This window comes from Leiobunum rupestre, chromosome 5 (assembly GCF_980474605.1).
Source record: "Leiobunum rupestre chromosome 5, qqLeiRupe1.1.hap1, whole genome shotgun sequence".
Taxonomy (NCBI): Eukaryota; Metazoa; Arthropoda; class Arachnida; order Opiliones; family Sclerosomatidae; genus Leiobunum; species Leiobunum rupestre.
The window spans coordinates 32,457,169-32,480,271 of record NC_143388.1 but is presented as its reverse complement, the minus strand read 5'-3'; the positions used below and the strand labels follow the sequence as shown (position 1 = coordinate 32,480,271).

At 31.6% G+C, this 23,103-nt stretch overlaps 1 protein-coding gene across 1 annotated transcript in view; it reads right to left on the bottom strand.

Moving 5' to 3' along the window:
• The window catches only part of LOC149944188 (uncharacterized), a 48,512-nt gene that overhangs the window by 1,646 nt on the left and 23,763 nt on the right, over window positions 1-23,103 (bottom strand). The window contains exon 3 of the mRNA XM_090175906.1: window positions 210-497. Coding sequence (XP_090032032.1) covers window positions 262-497 — 236 coding nt within the window. The 3' untranslated portion in view covers window positions 210-261. The remainder of the gene's footprint in view (window positions 1-209; window positions 498-23,103) is intronic.

Here is a 23,103-nt window from a genome sequence, read left to right as displayed (position 1 = left end):
TTATTGAAATTTTATAGATCACATTCAAACATTTTCAAGATAAATTTAAATTCCTTGACATTATCCTAGAGTTGTGGCAATCCCGGTTACATTTATGACGTCACTGGTGGTTCCAAACGTGGAGACTACCAATGACGTCACTAAGCATTAGAAGTTAACTACGTAAGATTTGAATTTTTGGTAGGGGGAAATGAAAAACAACTACGTACGTTGTAAGCAATTCTTTTAAGCGAAATTTCAAGATATTGTCGGTGCTTTTTCTTAAAAGAGCAGGTCTGACGTTGACGTGGACGATGACCAGGAGGATGTCTGCTCGGGGTCGGCTGGTAAGAGGTCATCCTCGTCAGCGTGACTACCAGAGACGGGGGATGAGGAGGGGGAGTCCACGGAACTCTCCTTTTGGGTCGAAGGCTCTTCCTTGGCTATCCTAGAGACGCCCAACTGGAAGGAAGTATCCGTAGAACTCAACATACTAGGAGTGTAATTGGATAGACCACCTGAGAATTAAAAAAACACATTATTAATCCAGGTGTAAAACTTTTGAGGGACTTATCTAAATATCATCATTGAAACGTTTTTCACAGCCCATTAAGTTTTGAAATGAAAATATTTTGTTAAAAAAAAGCCAGTTATCACGAAACGGCAATTTTAAGCTCAAAGGACATATCCTTGAAGAAATTACCAAAATAGATGTGTAGTGCTTAACGTTAGTTAAGAAACAATTCCGAAACTTTATTCCGAGAACAAGCAAGACGTGACAAATAAGGCTTTTCAGTTAACATAGTCACGTAGCGGCCATTGAGAGAAACTCCTGGATTTTCGTCTGCTCAGTAGACGACTTGTCATTAAAAACCAATAAGCGTCAGCTTAGCAGACGAGACTCCAGCACATGGTTGCCGGTTTTTTCAGGTTATAATTCCGTGACTTTTCCTGACCATTTCTAGAAATTTGCCGTGACTTTTTATAGCCAAAATTTGTCAATTTTTAATAAACATTTTCCATTGGCACCCAAAATTAAATTCCCGGACTTTCCCTTTGATTTTAGGCCTAATTTCATATTCCCCGATTTGAACTTTGATTTTTAAGACTTATTTTCAAATTCCCCGATTTTTCCTTTGATTTTAAGATCTATTTTGAAATTCCCCGATTTTCCCATTGATTTATAGACATTTTTAAATTCCCCGATTTCTAAACTTGTTTTCAAATTACACGATTTTTAGACTTATTTTCAAATTCCCCGACTTCTATACTAGTTCTTGAAATTCCCCGGTTTTTAGACCTATTTTCCCCTGTTTTCCAGGTACTGGGGCAAACCTGTAAGAGTTTAAGAGCTTCTCGGGTTGTAAGCTGCGTGGCACTACGACAACTGAAAAGGATAGAGATTTCTCCAATCCTAGCTTCGAAGTAACTCATTGAAACGTATGCAAATGAGCTAGTTTTCCAAAAGTAGGAAATGACTAGAAAAAAAGGTTCTCGAACTTGGTATAAAATTTAATAAAGCAAAACGAAAAACATACATAAGTCAAGATTACGCATATTTTTACGAAGAGCTTCCTAGAACCTAACAACCATAAATTTGTAACATCGAGATTACGAAAATTTAATGATTAGAGATAAAAAGGGTCTTGACAACGAAATAATTCCAACGATAAGAGGTCATATCTCAATACAAAATAAAGCTTTGGTTTATTCCATAACAGAAAATATTTAGCTTTACATAATCACGAATTTGTTTTTACTAACCGATTATTATTATGGTCAAAGTAGACTCGATTAAATGGGGTGAATCTATGGATGGGCAATAACCTTAAGTTAAGCGCGAAAAAATCTTTTTCAAAAACAAAAATACAGTATAATTATGTATTATAAAGGATAAAATACAGATGCGTGACAAGCTCTGCGAATGAGAAAATTTCCTGGAATTTCGTTTAAAGCTAGAATCATGGTAAAGTCTACGCTCTGGTATTTAGATACACTTTCAAGTAGATAAGGAATCGTCAACCAAGTGTGAAGAAGACCCCCACAGGCTGACGTTCATAAATTAACGCGTCCAAATCTAAACGTTCGGCTTCAATATATTCAATTCACTTTTCCTATTTTTCTATTGGAAGGTTAAATCGTGCGTTCGACAGATGGCGTTACAAGTTCAAGCGCCAAGGCTATGGATATCTAAGTAGGACATTCCACTATGCTCGCCATTTTCCGACGCAATAATTTAGGCCTAACACGTATCGCATTATCCTTGGACTTATTAATGCGTTATGGCAATGTACGAGCGCCCGAGAGGAGAAATTGGTCGCGCTAAAATGAATGAATTATAAATATCACAATCACGATTGTCGCGAACAAAATATACACGAGGAATAGAAACCTGTACACGGAGTGGAAACTCCCCACGTTTTAAAGCTATTGCTATTGAGCCGCGTTTCCCGATCTTGAAAACCAAATTATCGTACAATGGCAAAAAAATATCGATTTTAGAAAAAAATATCGTACGCCTGAAATATTGATGGTAAATCTGAATTTTGTGGAATTATCGATATTAAACTTGGACTTAACAGGAATCAATACCTCTACTTGGAATGTTTATCATGTCAGATTTTCGTCTCGAATCTACGTGACTAACGGTTTTTTTGTCATCACTATGTTAACTTAACAAACAACAACGTGAGAGGGGACAAAATTTATATTAATATTTTACTGTTTATTTGGTGTATGTTGAAATAATAGAAACGTTTCATCTGTAAACAGAACGTCGTGTTTTTGCTAAGCCTTAATCTGTCAAAAAAAGCTACCTGCTTAAAAGGGAACACTTGTTGCATACCATACAGATGAAAAGATTCAATTATTTCAACAAGTTAACAACCACTATATTAACAAAAATTTGCTGGTCCTGGCTCTCGGAAATATTACTTTCTGGCGATTTCGTTAAAGATGTTTTATTGAAGGACTTACTCTGAATATATGAATGTAATAAAATACACGATACTAGACTAAATCTAGTTTATTTTATTACATTCATTTATTCATAAAAAACCATGACAGAAAAAAAGTTAAATATTTACAACTACTCTTAAAATATTTAGACAAGAAGGCTTGAAATGATTAGCATTTTAATTAGCTGCGTTATAAATTCCAAATTGACAGTGTATTTTAATAAATTTGTCATCGAAAAAATAGGGCGTTTATTGCAAATCGAATCAAGGTTATTTGTTTAAAACCTCGCTATGTACATGTAATGGGATTTTGGGTGACGTCATCGGTTAACAGATCGGTTACGCGTAGGGGTAAATAAAAAAAAGTCAATTATTTTTTTAATTTAAAAATATTTTGTGTTGCTCTAAATAAACTACTTCGTTTAAAATCAGGGTGACCACAGGAAACCCACCAATAGTAAATATAGTCATTTTATAGTAAATTATAGGAGTAACTTATGTAAATATAGGAAATTATAGGAATAATTTCAATACAGATAAAACAAATGCTTTTAAAGCAACTTTGGTTATTTAGAAATATTACATTAAATATGAAAACATCACAAACCTCGTGACTAGATAAATGTATTCGCCAAGCTGATTATTATTACGCATTAAAGTAATATTACATTAATTTTCATTTTAGCCAACCGTAAAAACTAATGTAATATTAGTGTTTCAGTAAGCGTTTTCTATCGAACTTTAAAACTACTTTGAAATCAAAACAAAAAATATATCGAAAATAGGAAAATTGTCAAATTATAGGAAGTGTGGTCACCCTGTAAAATAAATTTTAAAATTTAATAATAATAAACATTTCTTAGTTTCGCTAAGATCAAAGAGTAGTATTTTTTAAGAACAGGGTTGCCATACACTTTGTAAGACGGAAGTTACGGTTAGATTTAGATACCCTACTTATTTCGGTATTAATTCGACGCGACACAAGATAGTAATTACGGATAAAAATATCAAATAATTTTCAATAAGAAAGATGGGGTTCATGTAGGTCCATCTTAGCATCATCGAAAGGGAAAGTAATTATTAATTCTCACGAATTTAATAGTTCCAACTTCCTCGTGAAATTAAAAACATCTTCGGATTTGGAACTACTTGGATGGACGCAACAACAAACTTTAATCCAAGTAGGAAGTGCAGAATGGAAAGAATGGCTATTGTTCCGACAGGCACACATTCTTCCAGATCAAGAGGCCACATTCTTGACCCCCAAAAAACATTTCTTACAGTCAAAGCGGGGTCAAATCTTCTTATTCTCTTTGGCTCGTTTTTTCAAAGATGGTAAACGGAGCGTGGTAATAGAAATTGCCAAGAATATAATTATCTGAAACAAGTTACTTTAAGGGAGTTGTGGTGTTGTCTCCGGTCGGTTTGATTCTTTCCGGTTATTAACAGAAGTATATTATATATCATTACGTTAGAAGTATCCAATATTAGAGGTTTAAATTCAGGGTTGGAAAAAAACCGGCTTTATTTGAAAAAATCCAGACCAGTGGTTTTACTTGGCTATAAACGATTTTTTTCCGTTATAACCGGCTAAAATATAAACAGTACCTTTTACTTATGTAAGTAGAAATTGTCTGCGGTTATTGTCGTAAATAAGAAACTAAACAAATAAAGCGAAATAACTATATAAAATAACTGAACTCTTTTGATTTCCTCGGGAAATTCCCCCTAGTTTTTGTGTATGACAGAAGCGAGGCAGCGAACTTTGGAACTTTAAACCTACCGAAAAACTGGTAAAAGTAAAACGGTTTCTAAATATGAAACAAAAAAAAACTAAATTCCTAAATAAAAACTATTAATTTACTAAAATATTCATATCGTATTTTTTTTTTAAAAAAGCCAATAAAATCTGGATTTTTTCAAGTGGCTATAACCGGATTTAACCAGGTGGCTATAACCGGTATGGCTGTTTCTATGCCCACCCTAGGTGGCGTTGTAGCGTCTGCTATTTTCAAATTAGATAAAATTGTCCAAATCTGGCCATTGTGGTTTGTGTTATCATGGAAAATACACAAAACAGTATAATATTATAATATTAACCTTATATAACACGCTAATACGCGTTATTACATATCAATACCAAATTGTTTACGCTATTCGCATGAAGGGCTTGCCACAAGCCTCCTACGCAATTTCACCCGGCCACCTGAATTAAAGGCATTAAAAGTCGCTCGCTGACTTGGGTGTTAACACTAGCTTCTGCTAATACACTACCAATCTACTTTACGACGGTAGCCAGAAGAGGGCGTGGTGATAGCTTTGGTTGCGAATTTTATTTTCCGATAATTTTTGTTCATTCAGGGTTCATACAATATTTCAAAAACCATTTTCCCTGATATTTACAGGTTCTCCAGAGTAGTTTTGAATATTTTCCAGGTGTACTTTTTAAAACAATAGGGGTCTCTAAAATGTTAAAAGAATTACTGTTACACTTTCTAATATAATACAGTCAAGATTGAACGTATGAAATTCAATACTAAGTAATAATTTCAAAAATACTATAACCAATCGCACATAATTTATAATTATTTTCAATGATTTCCCTGATTTTTCAGGAAAATTTTTTATTTTCCCTGATATTTCTCTAACTTTTTTGCTTTAAATAAATTTCACTAATTTCCATGTTTGTATGAGCCCTGTCATTGGTTTTGGAATTTTGCTTTTCTAGGATTCTTAGTTTAATTTATTTTTTACGATTCTCTGATTGTTTAAAAATGTTTTATTTTTTAAATTCTTTTCATATTTGTTTGTATTGTCCCGGCAATTACCTTGTGTAGGCTATGCCTCAGTGATTGCCTACAAAGTTTGTTTTTTTCGAAACAAATAATATTATTATAAAGTTATTATTTCAAAAGAAAAAATAGTGCGAGACAAAATAAGTCAGTTTTTTAATTATTACAGATAGAAAATATGATTTATAAGTTCATAAAGTTAATTGGTGGTATTAACTGGATAAAACCACCAGGGTTGGCAATTTTTTAATTAAAAAAAATCAAATCGATTTTTTTATTTAAATCGGATTTTTATTGATTTTTTTTATTTATCTGATTTTAAAATTTCAAAGTTTTATATAATTTAGTATCATAATTTTCCCTAAAACAAATGTTTTAAAGACTAATATGTATAATTAATTTATTAAATTTAAGCTAATAATCATATAGAAGTTTTTATTTTTTAAAACCTATTTTGGTACTTTACAAAACCAATTCGGTGGAATCTCCAGCCACAGGTAGAATCCAATGCAACATTAGGGGGAAGTACAATAAAGATTGTATTTAAACCTAAATTAAAGCAATTGGCGAGGTTTTTTCTTTTTCAAAAATACTAAATAAAAATTGATTTATATCGTGATTAAATTAAGTTGATTTAAATCAGCCAACCCTGAAAACCACTTGATAAAGTTGCAGCGCCGTTTTTGAATGAGTCTTGGGTGCTTAAATATTAAATCTAGCAAATTATGCTAAAGAATAAATCAAATTGATATTAATAAACATGTTCCCGTTTTATTGTTTTTATGGAGACTTCCCTCGTTTAAGTTATATACGTTTGATATTACGTATTAACATGAGTGTATAATATATATCTTACGAGAAAACTCAGAACAACCTATTCCGTTAAGCTCGAATTTTCCGCCAAAACGCCAAATGAATATGACAGCAGGGCCTCCACTTAAATCTCAAATTTTTTTTATAGAAAAAGTAGGATTACATTTCTTAAAATATAGGACTTAAAACACTATTCAAAATTATAGGATTTTATAGGACTATATATTCCATTTAATTTACCAACTTTATGCATTTAACCATTTTACCACAAAAATATACTAGTAGCTAACCATGTTAACAATAACAAAAGTATAGACTAGAATGACTTTGAATAGGAATTTAACCTATAGCTAAATCTAGCAATTTCACTGACAAAATATTAAAATTATAGGGTTTTATAGGACCTTTTGGGGATTTTGAAAAAATATAGGATTTTTTAGGACCTTTTGGGGATGTGGCTAAAATATAGGATTTTATAGAACCTTTGGGGGATTTTGAAAAAATATAGGATTTTATAGGACCTTTTGGGGATTTTGAAAAAATATAGGATTTTTTAGGACATTTTTGAAAATATAAGATTGCATAGAACCTTTTTGAAAATATAGGATTTTATAGGAATTATAATACTTCTGTGGGCCCTGTGCCGGTCTTCGCCGTGCACTGTTTTTTTCTTCCCAAACGTTTAAAAAAATCGGAGCCCACGAATTTCAAGCGATTCGATGAATACTTCTCCCATAAAAGATGTATAATATACTTCTGGTATGAACAACGTTTGTCATCCGACTAAAGAATTAGGAAATTTAAATAACAATAGAGAAGGGATGTACTAAACGCGTTCTAATGAAATCGTCCGGGTGCAAATGCGGAAATTTGGGTCGTGAACCGATAACAATCACTGGGTGTAGACACAGGACGCATATTAAATTAGCTAACAAGCGAAATAATAGCCTGTGTTTACCTCCTCCCCCTTTTGTACGGACAATCTGTATGGGGGGATGGGGTTTTTTTAAATTCCACATGCGGGTTACTGTAGTCTAGGTGAATGTATAACGACGTACAAAGTGACATAAGGTGACTTGGACAAATATTGAAGGTACGGCGTCAAGTTTACGCCCGTGACTAAATTGACGTCCGTATTTATTAATCGTAAAAGCCGGAAGAAAGACAAACGTGGGTTTATTTAACACTAACATCGTGACATAGATGGAGCTAATTGATGAATATGTTCTTCTGTTTACAAATAAGATTAATTCATCGTGGACCAAGAATCTAAGGCAGGGTTCGTACAAAATTTCCGGAATGAAATTCCCTGACATTCCCCGGTTTTCCCTGACCAAATTGCCAAATTTTCCCTGACCATTTTTGTAGAATAAATGAATGGTTTAAGGTAAATATTTATTATGTATTTTTAATACATCTTTAAAAAATGTATTTGACTTATTTTTTTGAATCGTTTTCAAATTCCCGGACTTTAACCTGACCTTTTGGAAACTTTTTCAAATTCCCTGACCTTTTTGAATCGTTTTCAAATTCCCGGACTTTAACCTGACCTTTTGGAAACTTTTTCAAATTCCCTGACCTTTTTGAATCGTTTTCAAATTCCCTGACTTTTCCAGGTCGTGTACGAACCCTGTAAGGGGACTCATTGTTTAAAAAACACGCGTGAATACTGGGAATAGGAAAATCACGGTTGATTTTAGTTCAATGTGAACAAACTTGGCGTCGCTGAAGTCGATTTCCGGCGTAGAGAAGCTGGAGCGTTCACGTTGAATTTTGACAAAATGGCGCCGTTTTTGTCGCTTAAATGATTAGGCTTAGTAAGTTTTTGACCTTTTATTTTTGAAATTGGTTCTTTAAAAGTTGAAGTAATGGTAACTAACCATTGTGTTAAGTAAAAATAACCAGTAAACCGCGTATGGCTAAGGTTTTTCAAGGGAATCCATTTCATTTCTAAACTTAAAAATTAACTAACTTCCTCGCACATACTGTCGCCAAAGATGATCGTAGTGATGATGAACATAATTCTTGAGGCGCTACAAGTTCAGCCTAACGGGTCGGTGAGTCCCCTTCGATTCTATCATTTCCGAAATTTGCAAGTTGGGTCAAGCAGATGGTCATTGATAGAAATTCCGATAACTGTAGATCTATTACAATAGCCCACATTTTGCCCAAAGTTACGTTTTAGTTAACACGTTCCTTTAAACAACCAAGGAAACTTATTCTAATTCTTAATCAAATAGCTCTTCTACCACCAAATATGTCAATTTATATAAATAAAGAAATTATAGGAGTATATTGAAACTATAGGAAATTATAGGAGTATATTGAAACTATAGGAAATTATAGGAGTATATTGAAACTATAGGAAATTATAGGAGTATATTGAAACTATAGGAAATTATAGGAGTATATTGAAACTATAGGAAATTATAGGAGTATATTGAAACTATAGGAAATTATAGGAACTCTGGGAGCCCAACCGGTTTTCGGGAACACCAGACCTAAGCTTTATTTAATTTCCGAAATTTGCAAGTTGGGTCAAGCAGATGGTCATTGATAGAAATTCCGATAACTGTAGATCTATTACAATAGCCCACATTTTGCCCAAAGTTACGTTTTAGCTAACACGTTCCTTTAAACAACCAAGGAAACTTATTCTAATTCTTAATCAAATAGCTCTTCTACCACCAAATATGTCAATTTATATAAATAAAGAAATTATAGGAGTATATTGAAACTATAGGAAATTATAGGAGTATATTGAAACTATAGGAAATTATAGGAGTATATTGAAACTATAGGAAATTATAGGAGTATATTGAAACTATAGGAAATTATAGGAGTATATTGAAACTATAGGAAATTATAGGAACTCTGGGAGCCCAACCGGTTTTCGGGAACACCAGACCTAAGCTTTATTTAATTTCCGAAATTTGCAAGTTGGGTCAAGCAGATGGTCATTGATAGAAATTCCGATAACTGTAGATCTATTACAATAGCCCACATTTTGCCCAAAGTTACGTTTTAGTTAACACGTTCCTTTAAACAACCAAGGAAACTTATTCTAATTCTTAATCAAATAGCTCTTCTACCACCAAATATGTCAATTTATATAAATAAAGAAATTATAGGAGTATATTGAAACTATAGGAAATTATAGGAGTATATTGAAACTATAGGAAATTATAGGAGTATATTGAAACTATAGGAAATTATAGGAGTATATTGAAACTATAGGAAATTATAGGAGTATATTGAAACTATAGGAAATTATAGGAGTATATTGAAACTATAGGAAATTATAGGAACTCTGGGAGCCCAACCGGTTTTCGGGAACACCAGACCTAAGCTTTATTTAATTTCCGAAATTTGCAAGTTGGGTCAAGCAGATGGTCATTGATAGAAATTCCGATAACTGTAGATCTATTACAATAGCCCACATTTTGCCCAAAGTTACGTTTTAGTTAACACGTTCCTTTAAACAACCAAGGAAACTTATTCTAATTCTTAATCAAATAGCTCTTCTACCACCAAATATGTCAATTTATATAAATAAAGAAATTTGTATATTCATATTATCATATCAATAGGAGGAAAGTGGACTTACAAATAGGGTAAAATAGCAAGCAATATTAATTAAAAATCTTTATTTGAACTAGCAGGGCTCCCAGCGATTTTTTTGAAAATATTATAGGAATTATAGGAAATTTCATAGAAAATATAGGAATTATAGGAAATTTCATAGAAAATATAGGAATTTATAGGAACATTTTAGCTAAAAATAGAAATTTATACGAACAATTTAAAAAAAAAAGGAAATTATAAGAGTATAATGAAATTATAGGAGTATATTGAAACTATACGAAATTATAGGAGTATATTGAAACTATAGGAAATTATAGGAGTATATTGAAACTATAGGAAATTATAGGAGTATATTGAAACTATAGGAAATTATAGGAGTATATTGAAACTATAGGAAATTATAGGAGTATATTGAAACTATAGGAAATTATAGGAGTATATTGAAACTATAGGAAATTATAGGGGTATATTGAAACTATAGGAAATTATAGGGGTATATTGAAACTATAGGAAATTATAGGAGTATATTGAAACTATAGGAAATTATAGGAGTATATTGAAACTATAGGAAATTATAGGAGTATATTGAAACTATAGGAAATTATAGGAGTATATTGAAACTATAGGAAATTATAGGAGTATATTGAAACTATAGGAAATTATAGGAGTATATTGAAACTATAGGAAATTATAGGAGTGTATTGAAACTATAGGAAATTATAGGAGTGTATTGAAACTATAGGAAATTATAGGAGTGTATTGAAACTATAGGAAATTATAGGAGTGTATTGAAACTATAGGAAATTATAGGAGTATATTGAAACTATAGGAAATTATAGGAGTGTATTGAAACTATAGGAAATTATAGGAGTGTATTGAAACTATAGGAAATTATAGGAGTATATTGAAACTATAGGAATTGATAGGAACTCTGGGAGCCCAACCGGTTTTCGGGAACACCAGACCTAAGCTTTATTTAGAAGGCAAATTTTTCCCAAATGTTAAGGCTGTTTTGTAATACATTATTTTTAAAATTATAGGAACTTCTGGATATAGCTATAGAAAAACTAGAAAATTTCGAAAAAAATGGGAATTTATAGGAACAATTTTGAGAAAATATAAAATTATAGGAGCATATTTAAATTATAGGAATTTATAGGAATTATAGGAACTCTGGGAGCCCTGATTACTACATATCCACAAATCTGAAATAGGATTGTAATATCGAATCCTCAAAAATTATTTTAGTTTTAAATTATCACAAAAACGACCTCAGTTTGGGTCAGAAGTGTAAAAATATCTTGAGCTTTTTCCAAGATTTATTAAAATAGGTAACCTAGGGACGATATCTCTATTTTAGGGTATTTTAAGAGTAATTAAATTACTACCTATTTAAGAGACATTTGGAGGATTCAAACCTGAACAACAAAACCCATTCAGTTTCCAAAAAAGTTTCGATTTAAAAGTCTTAATTACTTTTTGGAATATTGTGCATATACCATTAGTAAATAATGGTAAATAATGGTAATTGTATAGTAACATACGTGAATATATCAACTTAAGATACTGAACTTTTTCATTACTCTACAAGTCTGTTCTAAATCTTAAAAGGTTTTATACCTCCATGAATGTAGGTTTAAGTTTTAAATACTGTAAATAATTAATGGAAATATATTTACCATTGTGTACCATAATTTATCACTTTCCCATTTTATACCATAACGTTATTTACCATCGGTAAATACCAATTCAGAACCCTGGACGTAGTTGTTGAAGTTTTAAAAGTCTCTAGATGACTTGGGTATTAGCCATTAGCCTCAGGGTTGTCTGATTTCAATTAAATTTATTTAAATCAAATGATTTTCAAAAAAATCATTGATTTAAATCACGTAGAAATTTAAATTCTCGGAAAATGCAATGAAATTTCATTATTAATTAATAATTCAATTTAATAAAGATTAATTTAAACTATAGTTTACGTTATCGCTGCAGTCAAATTATTTATCAATTTGTCAAGAAAAACAGGCATAAAACCTTAAAAAAATCTATAAAAATCTCAATTTTTTAAAAACCAACAACATTAGCCTAGTTGATTATAGTCAAAATATTTATAAATTTGTGAAGAAAAACAGGCATAAAACCTTAAACAAAATAAAATCAATAAAAATCAACAACCTTGATTATCCAAGTTGATTATTATTCAGTATAAGTTTACGATTTCAACTGTATTGTGTAAATTAAGTTGCGTTTCTAAATTTTTTAATCTGAGTTTGTACACAAGTCGCTTTACATATATTTCTATTGATTATTGTTATTAGACATCAACGGAACAAGGCTAAGCAACTTCCCAAGCAGTGTGAAAATCCGTTTAAAATCAGAATACCCAGCCACGGGGTAACAAATTGTGGATAAATACAAGAGCGTAGTCATCCATGTCAATCACATTTTCACGTCAAGTAACAAAGTTTAGATAACGCAAAAAAAAAGCACTTGACAATATGTTCAAACGTCTGTTGGTAAATTTCCACTCAACAAAGACGGATAAAAGGGGTTCGAGACATTCAATTTGTCAAAAAATAGGATTTACTACGAAGAAACCAACCGTTACCTCAGGGGAGGATTGTGTTAACTCTGATTTTTGCAGATTTGAGATAAACTTTGGTTTTACGTACGAAAATACGGTTTTATTTCGGATAATTGTTTCCATCAATTTAATCAAATTATGTTAATAATTGAGTTCCATTAGTAAATTAAATCAAATTATGTTAATAATTGAGTTCCATTAGTAAATTAAATTAAAATATATCAGTGCACATTTATCGTAAGCTTATTAATTGACGTTTTCGTTTTACATAGCGCTACGTAACGGACAACGTGAGAAGCTGCTGTTATATTAATTAGCAGCCGAAAATACAGCAGCTTTTAAGCGTCTACCGTTGGCTCTATTTAAACTATAAAGGCTAATTTTGTTAGCCAAAGTAAAATGCTTTTGATAGAACCATAAGTAAAAAAAAAGTATATAAATTATTAAAAATTGTCATCGAACTGATTTTCAGAGTTATTGCGCAGTCTAGATTTAGTTCTCAGCACAGAGTTCGGTTGCAATTTCAAGTCAGTGTCGAAAAGGGTTTGGTGACTTCGGTCAGGAAATTAGCATTAAAACAATAGGAAGTGTCATACTTAACTCTATTATGTTACTTATGATAGTACCATGGGCCCCACTCAAATCTAAATTGTTTTATAGGGAAAAGGATTATTTTTCTAAAAATATAGGACCTTTTAGGACTATTTTTTTTCTAAATTATAGTATTTATAGGACTATATATGCCATTTCATTTACTTACTGTATGCATTTAAAAACAAAATCTATATTTAGTGAAATAAATCTTTGATTTTCACTTAAAAAATAGAAACTATTTAACCATTTCATCACAAAAATATATTAGTAGCTAACCATGTTAACAATAACCAAAGTATAGACTAGAATGACTTTGTATAGGAATGTATCCTATAGTTAAATCTAGAGGTCGGGGATGGTTAACTTTTATTCAATAAATAAAGCTCTCAAAATTATTCGTAAAACGTTTTGATCAAGTAATTTATATTTCTGTATTATCCGATTAATTTTTTGATAAATTTATAAAATTAATCGGAAAAACGACGTTTTTTTCGATAAAAACCTTAAATTTTACGAATAATACATGTTTTTTAATCATTTTCCGAAAAATTAACCGGTAAATTTCTTTGTTTACATTTTTTCCCCGAAAAAATCCATTTAAACATGGATAATGATTAACCGTTACCGACCTCTAGTTAAACCTAGCAATTTCACCGAGTGGCGGGATTTAAAATAGGCAAAATATCAAAATTACAGGATTTTATAGGAATTTCTTTTGCTAAAAATATAGGATGTTATAGGACATTATAAAAGCTTTGGGGCCCTGAAGTACCAATCAATATTTGTAACTCTTAATTTAAACCAATTTTGAAATAAAAACCATGTTCCATCGTATTCGTTACTTACAATCTAAATCAATTCGAATTAACTCAAAACAAACACTTTTCGAAGTTAGAAACATTTTGCCCTGACTCCCCCTAGGCAGCGAAATACAGAAGACACGAGGATAAGATAAAGAGGAAATATTTTTTCTCGAGCAGCCAGGGAACGAGTAACATCACAAAAATACACAAGATTCAATTGCGTAACTGGGAATAACTCAGTTTCCTCGAACACAAAAGATTTATAATCCGTGTCCAGGCGCGTGCAACTCGAAAAGAAACGGGAACACGCCCACAAATACCACCGCGTCACACGAAATCGTGAAGAAACCATCGAAACGGTGAATTTTTTCATTTCATACCGTAAGAACACGCGATATTTAACTTCATTCATAAAAGGTCACCATTTTTGAAGGAGGCAAAACCAAGGTTACTTATCCGTTAGTGGAAGATAGAGGAAACGGGTGCAGTTTTTATCGAGTTAACTTGATTTAAACGGACGAGTACTATTGACCACGATAAGTCAAAGAATTTTTTTAACCATGTTAGCGTGTCAATCTCGGGTTTGTTGCAATTCGAATGAATGGGTCAAAAATTGTTTAAACATATTCTTTATCTTGAAATTGAAGTCTTTTCAGAAGCGCAAGAGTAGCGGTAAGTAGCGTTTAAGGGAATAATGGCATGACCACTTCGAGTGGCGAAATGGGGTCGAGGTGTAATGAACCAAAACAAAACGGGGAGGAGCACTCATTAGCGCCGTTGTGCTTGTATCATTAGTTCGCGGTGAGAAATTTATCGAAGTTGCAGTAATTTAAAATAAGAACTGTCACAACGCGAAATTTTTATCAATAGTATGTTTTATTTTTATAAATTTTATCAATTTAAAATTAGAAAAAAGTTCCGGGATTTTTTGTATAAATGGCACTAATTTCCAGAAAATTATCCATTTTCATAATTCACGTAATAAAATAATTGAAATTTTTCTATTTTCAATAGGAAAATATTTCCATTCTTAAGTTAGTATTTTTTCAAAGACATCTTTATTATCTTTGAAATTTTTGGTAAAATTTTAGTTCCAAATTATGGCAACTCTTGAAAAACGTACAATGGTCAAATACGTAAACCAGGAAAAACTACAACAACCTCACTCCTTAGCTTTGATAATGGGGGAAATATTTTAATTTTATCTATAGAAAAAGCGTGGAGAACGTAGTCACTAAAATTAATAATTAAAAATTAGAATTAACAATTAACAAGTGAAAATTAATAATTAACAAAAAAGGTAAAATTAATAATTAACGAAAAAGGTAAAATTAATAATTAAGAAAAAAGTTAAAATTAATAATAATTAATAAATAATTAATAATTAATAAAAAATTAAAATCAATAATTAATGAAAAATTAAAATTAATATTAATTAATAAAAATTAATTTTTATTAATATTAAAATTAAATAATATTAATTAATACAAAATAAAATTAATTAATAAAAAACGACGATATGCAAACAGTTGGAAGAACCATCTTGCTCCGAGGTAACCAAAAATATCAACCGTTCCTGTCGATAAAACGCCCAAAAAAATATGAAGTTCAAAACCTCTACTTAGTAACAACAGCTTAAAAAAAAAACCCCAACAGAAACGTAACACCATTATAGAAAAAAGAAGAGTTTTAATAAACAGTGAAGAACCAGGCCAAAAGTCCTTGTCAGCGTAATAATAAGTTTAGTACAAAACGCGGTAGGTGTATCGTCACTAGAGGCTCTAAGGAAGAAGCGAAATAGCATAACGGAAAAAATTCATTGCGTCAGCGTAAAAGAATTGCACAGCCCATAAAACTCGAGACAATTAAGGGACCAAGCCTCGAGACCTCACTCCTGGAAGCAAATATTAGTTTCGAATGTCATCGACTGAGAAACGGTTTGAAACTTAGACCCCTCTCCCCAGGGGGTGCTAAATTAAAAAAAATTCGTCAATGTGAAAATGTCTAGCTATGAGGCATTTAAGTGGTATGCAAATATGGGCTCAGCTCTGGATTTAGCGTGTAACGCCTGGGGAAGGAAATTCACGGTTGCTTAAGAATTTCCCCTCATTTTTGTCTAAAGATGTAAAAGAAATTTAATGTTTACAGGGTGTAAGAAATTTAATGTTTACAGGGTGTAAGAAATTTTATGTATACAGGGTGTAAGAAATTTAATGTTTACAGGGGTATCTGTTGTCTTTCTGAAATCTATAAAGATTTCTAAAAGGTAGTTTAGTATTTTAATTGCTAAAAAAATACCATTAGATATCGCAACTGTTTTATCATTTTATATAATTTGAATAATATTTTTTTTATAAATTAGTCAATTTCAATATGATTATTAGCAGTCGAAAAATAACTACACGCACGTATTTAGCTTATTTCAGGGTTGACAGTTTTTTTCAGACAATTCCCGGTTTTCCCTTATCATTTCAACAGATTTTTTACGACTTTTTTAAACTAATTTTTTAACCTACGTTCAGTTTGTAATCAAAAGTAAATTCCCAGACCCTTTTTCAAAAATTTCCTGATTTTCAGGCCCATTTTCAAAAATTACCCGATTTTCAGGCCCATTTTCAAAAATTACCCGATTTTCAGGCCCATTTAAAAAAATTACCCGATTTTCAGGCCCATTTTAAAAAATTACCCGATTTTCAGGCCCATTTTAAAAAATTACCCGATTTTCAGGCCCATTTTAAAAAATTACCCGACTTTCGGGCACATTTTAAAAAATTACCCGACTTTCGGGCACATTTTAAAAAATTACCCGACTTTCAGGCACATTTTAAAAAATTACCCGACTTTCAGACCCATTTTCAAATTCCCTCAACTTTTCCAGGAACTGTGCCAACCCCAACCCCGTATTTGAACTCAGAAACAGCTATTGAATGTCGTATTCTTTATTTCAAATAAGATAAAAATGTCAGAAGAAATTTGTTAAGCAAATACTTTACTGTCGATAAAAGCAACAATTTTTAAAGACCACTGACTCTTAAATACGTCACAAACACTTCTGATCCTCCATCAATTATAATTATAACACTATTAACCTTAATGATTAAATTACATTAATTATTATTTATCCTTAATAAAACTAATGATGCCATTACAAATGATAAAACCTAATATTAAATATTATGTTCCTAAAAATAATTAAAAATTGTAGGCTCCGATTTTTAAAAGATGTGTTACACCAAGACAGGAATCCATACCTCTACTTGGAATGCTTATCGCGGCAGATTTTCGTCTCGATGTGGTCGACGGTTTTTTTGACGTCACTATCTTAACTTAACCAACAACAACGTGAGAGGGGAGCGCGCGCAGAGGGGATTTTAAATATCGTAGGTGGGGCCAAAGCCGTCAGAGTTATCTTACCATACGCGATACGACAGGATAATCATTCCAAGTAGAGGTATGGATTCCTGACCAAGAATATATTTATTTTTACTTACGGAGAATGTTTGTAGGATTCAATCAAATTGACCAGATATTTCATTGGTTACTTAAAATGGCATCTTCATATCTCAATTATAAATAAAAACAGTTTTGGTAACACTTAAGCAAACCGCCAAAACTTGTTACTTAATTTGGGCTTTCATATTTCTGAAACTTTAGGATCAATATTAGTTTAAAATTTTGGACCCATTTAACTTAACCTTAATTTCGTGTACAGAATCACCCGGTATGCCAGACCTGAAATAGTTCTTGTAAAACCTTTTTTAATTTAGTCAGGGCAAGAGACTTCATTTAAGAATTTATATCACTAGTTATAGAAAATTAACATACAGTATAATATATAAATTTAAAATCAGTAATAATTAATTTATATTTGATAATTTATAACGTTAAATAATTGGAGAAAAATATTTTAAGAATGATGAAGTTTCATAATCATTTCATAAACAACCAAGTTGGGTTGTTAAATTTATTTTTTTTTTACTTAAAATTATACATAGGGTAGGATTTTTTTCAATAGGAAAACGCATGAATGACGTCGTGTGACGTAGTACTGTTAGCTCCCTATACTATAAAGAATTCTGTACAATCTACACGTTTCCCGTTCGCGTTTTCAAAAGGGTAACTTGACTCAGAGACAGGTTAAGAATAGCAAAATATCTGGTACATTTGGCGGAAAGTTACAAGCACGAATTTCCGGTAAATCGTCGGCGGGAATTTCGAATTTCGCCGATTTTCTGCGCGTGCTATATTAGTCCATTTTACAAATGTCAATTGCGTAAATTTCAAAGTGATCAATAAATATTTAGTGTAGATTATTATTTTTAAGCTTCGTTATAGTATTATGCTTATAAACAATCATCAAATCGCGCTTTAAGTACGTCAACGTGGTAATCTCGGCATTACCCGTCCTATACTTACCCTGAACTCGCCAAGGTATTCCTCACTTGAAGTACTAAAAATAAATGATTACAACTGTTTTTAAATATTATCTATGTTAATTAATTAATTATCGCTTTAAAATATAACGCAATAGACGAAACTTTCCGAAATTTTATAACGCGTGCACGTATAATTAGAAATTCAACCGCAAAAATAGGCGAACTTTGAAATTGCCGCCGCTGATCTTTAGTATCTTTCCACCAAATGTGCTAGTTATTTTGCGTTACTTAACTTGCAACTGAGTATTTGGTAAAATAATAAATTATTGAACCGGAAAATAAAATTAAATATTATAAACCTACCAATCATTCCTGAAAGTAGTTATTTTTAGAATTAGAGCTCTACACGCCATTTTTTCTCGTACTTATCGCCATCACACTAGCCTGGCAGTAAAACTGTATTTTTGTGTCGACTTTCCGGTTTCTAAACTTCTGATTAAGCAATCACTCCACGACAGACTATCGAAATCGTTCAATGTCATATTTATGTTTATTTCGTTACTTACGCTACCATTTACTTCAATCAAAACATACAGACTTACACGTCGTACTATTGAAGGTGGTTGATTTTTTTAATTTAAAAAAAAAATGATTTTTTGATTTCATTTACAGTTTTATGACCCTTTTGGTTAACGGTAATAGTGAGTGTGGGGAGCTGTTGGCTCGCGTGGTTTGAAGGGCTTGCCAACACCCAGTGGCGTAGCTAGGGGGGGGGGGCACCCCGGGTGCCACCCGACCGTGAAAAAATTAAGACTTACACAAACTAGAGAATAGTAAGGAGCACACCATGATATCCGCGCCAGGTGTTACCCATGCTAGCTACGCCACCGCCACCCTACGCAATGTAACCCGACCACCTGAATTATTGGCTTTAAAAGTCGCATGATGAGTTAGGCCTAAGGTAGTTGTAGTGCCTCGGGTATTAGCCTAGCTAATTATTACGTAAACTATAATGAAATTTTAATTTAATTACTAATTAAAAAACAAAATTAATTTAGTGTGCTCCGAATTAACAATTTTATACAACCTTGTAAATTTTCATATATATATTGAATAAATAGTACCAGGTTGTCTGATTTAACAAAAAAAAATAATCTATTAAACTTCAAAGGCATTGCATATTAAACAAAATCGTTCAGTGTCATACTTATGTTTATTTTGTTACTTACGCTCCCATTTACTACTAAAAAATACGTACAGGTCACGAAATTTATTCCCAGATGGCGCCAAAGGCATATTAAACAAAATAGTTCAGTGTCATACTTATATTTATTTTGTTACTTACGCTCCCATTTACTAAAAAAAATACGTACAGGCTACGAAATTTATTCTAAGATGGCGCCAAAGGCATATTTTACAAAATAGTTCAGTGTCATACTTATATTTATTTTGTTACTTACGCTCCCATTTACTAAAAAAAATACGTACAGGCTACGAAATTTATTCTAAGATGGCGCCAAAGGCATATTTAACAAAATAGTTCAGTGTCATACTTATATTTATTTTGTTACTTACGCTGCCATTTACTATTAAAAATACGTTAAGTTCGCGTTATTAATTCCCAGATGGCGCCTAAGGCGTCTCTAAATAGGTCTCTATAACTGAGAAGCAAAATTCTTCCACTTTCGCTAATAAATCCGGGAGAAACGTTGGTAAGCTTTCAGCGTGAAGTATCTTGGCTATAATTTTACGTGATCGGCGTACTGACGTGATCGGGGAAGACGAAAGCTCATATGGGCGGCGAGAGATTTTCGTCCGCCATAGATCAAACTAGGTTCTTTTCTTAGAAAATTGGATCCAGCGCCGCCCACTGTTTGTTTTAGGCCAGCACCCAACGCGCTTCCATTAATCACGGTGGAACTGAGGGTCAAGTTCAATTGGTTCGTTAACACGCCAGATAAGTGTAAATAACCCCCGAAATATTTCGTCTTAACCTCTAAAACTTCGCGTGGGGAGCCAGGAAACATTACGCCCGCGTGCGGTTCAGAGTACGTCTGTCAATGACGCATCAATGATTTTATTACCATATTTATAAGTTATTTTATTATCCATAATTATACCTATCAGGGTTGCCACATTTTTTTCAATATCAAATTCCCCATCTTAGTGACAGTTCCAGGTTTTCCCTGACCATCTTCGGAGATTTCCCCCGACTTATTTCGCGCCAAGATTACCTATATTTTAGAAAAAGTTTCCTTTGCAACAGAAAATAAATTCCCTGACATTTCCCTGATTTTTAGACTAATTTTTAAATTCCCTGACACAGTGGCGTAACGACAAATTTTGGGCTCCCCCGCAGGATATCAAAAGGGCCCTTTATAAAAAATCAATTTTTTTTCCCCATTTTTACAAGTTCTCTGAAAATATTGGGGATATGCGAGGGGTAAGACAGTCTCAGATAATCTGTACACCGAGTTCGCGCATTTAGCACTGTTAAAGGTACATATTTTCAAGAGTTCGCGAGTTCCATTTAGCACTGTCAAAGGTACGGCAGTGTACACCGAGTTCGCCGTGTGTCTTACCCCTAGGGGATATGTGCCAGATTTCTACATTTTTACCAATAGTTAAAGCATAATTTATTTAATTATTTAAAAATTTAAATAAATTAAAAAATCAATACTTAAAACGAAAGCCCCCCCCCCCCGCGGTCGCAGTTCCTTAGTTACGCCACTGCCCTGACATTTCCCTGATTTTTATACCCATATTCGAATTCCCTGAGTTTCCCAGGATTCCCAACCCTCCCCATAATGTGTCTATTTCTACTTAGGAATAACGACGATTTTTATTGTCGCTAAACATTACGGTATCTTCAACTAAATTAAAATCTCTGACAGGGTTCATACAGCTATTGCCAACCCGATTTCCCTGATATTTCCAGGGTTTCCCACAAATATTTCCTTTATTTTTCCAGGTGCAAGATAAAATAAAACTAAGGTTTACAGAGGAACTCATTTCATGATTGTAATTTAAGTGAAATTGGTTTAATATTAATAAAGAAGAAATAAAGTAAAATCTTTAAGAAGAAAAACTTTGTCAACTTGTATTCATTAGGGCAAACTTTCTGATCCTTCATAAATTTCCCCGATTTTTACTAAAAAAATTAATTTCCTGGATATTTCCCCGATTTTTAAAGGGGGTATAACATTGAAAATAAAGTTGATAACCGATAGGAACAGTCGAAAACTATCGGCAAACAGTGTTGGAAATAAGCATCTTTAAAAACTAGGACAATATGAAGACTTCTAAGGGTAAAATATCAACTATTTTAATTTCTTCAGACGTTTGAGTTAAAATATAGGGTATTATAGGAAATTTAATGAAATTATAGGAGAAAAAGGAAAGACGTTAAATTACAGGAAAACAAAGGAAATTTAGGAACTGTGGTCACCCTGTCTGTATAAACCCTGCCCGACTTAAATCAAATCTTAAAATTGTGTTTATTTTTTATTTTACATTTAATCGAAAATTTTTATATTTAATGATTTATACCGCGGTAAAATTATTTAAAAACAAGGTACTTCAGATCGAAAAATTTCTATTGAATGTTTTAGTGCCGTATTAAAATTTATTTTTGGTTATTTCTGAATGTACATAAATTATGTAAAACCAAAAATGAATGACTATGTGGAAACGATTGTCAGCGCTGCTTCCAATCTCCTAATGCTCGAAAGGTAAGCTCATTCTCATACTTAAGTTTTTTTAAGATTATTATTATTATCTTTCACATTAGACTTTTCCAGGTTATGGTTGACTATTTTCTTTATACCAAAAACATTTAAAAAATCACAAAATTTATTATTAATAATGTAGGACATGCTATTCATTTTTGGCTGTTTTTGCGAGGGAAAAATATTTAGCTATGCGTGGTTTGTTTTGGAGATCCTCAACTTATCCAAGTTTTATTTCACAAGCCTTCATCTGTTATTTAATCGATAATTATATTAATTTTGCAAAGAAAAAATAGGTTTTGCTGGAAAATGCAATGAGGCAGCCTATTCGAGGTGGTTACCATGTCTACCGTCTACGCAAACACAAATTACTATTAATTTAAAAATGGATAATTCAAGAATTTAAAAATAATGGATAATTTAAAAATTTAAAAATAATGGATAATTTAAAAATTTAAAATAATCGATAATTTAAGAATTTAAAATAATCGATAATTTAAGAATTTAAAATAATCGATAATTTAAGAATTTAAAATAATCGATAATTTAAGAATTTAAAATAATCGATAATTTAAGAATTTAAAATAATCGATAATTTAAGAATTTAAAATAATCGATAATTTAAGAATTTAAAATCATCGATAATTTAAGAATTTAAAATCATCGATAATTTAAGAATTTAAAATAATCGATAATTTAAGAATTTAAAATAATCGATAATTTAAGAATTTAAAATAATCGATAATTTAAGAATTTAAAATAATCGATAATTTAAGAATTTAAAATAATCGATAATTTAAGAATTTAAAATAATCGATAATTTAAGAAATAAAAATGTTGTGAAATAAAGGAACACAAGTATTTAAGTACTCAGATTAATCAAAACGTTTAT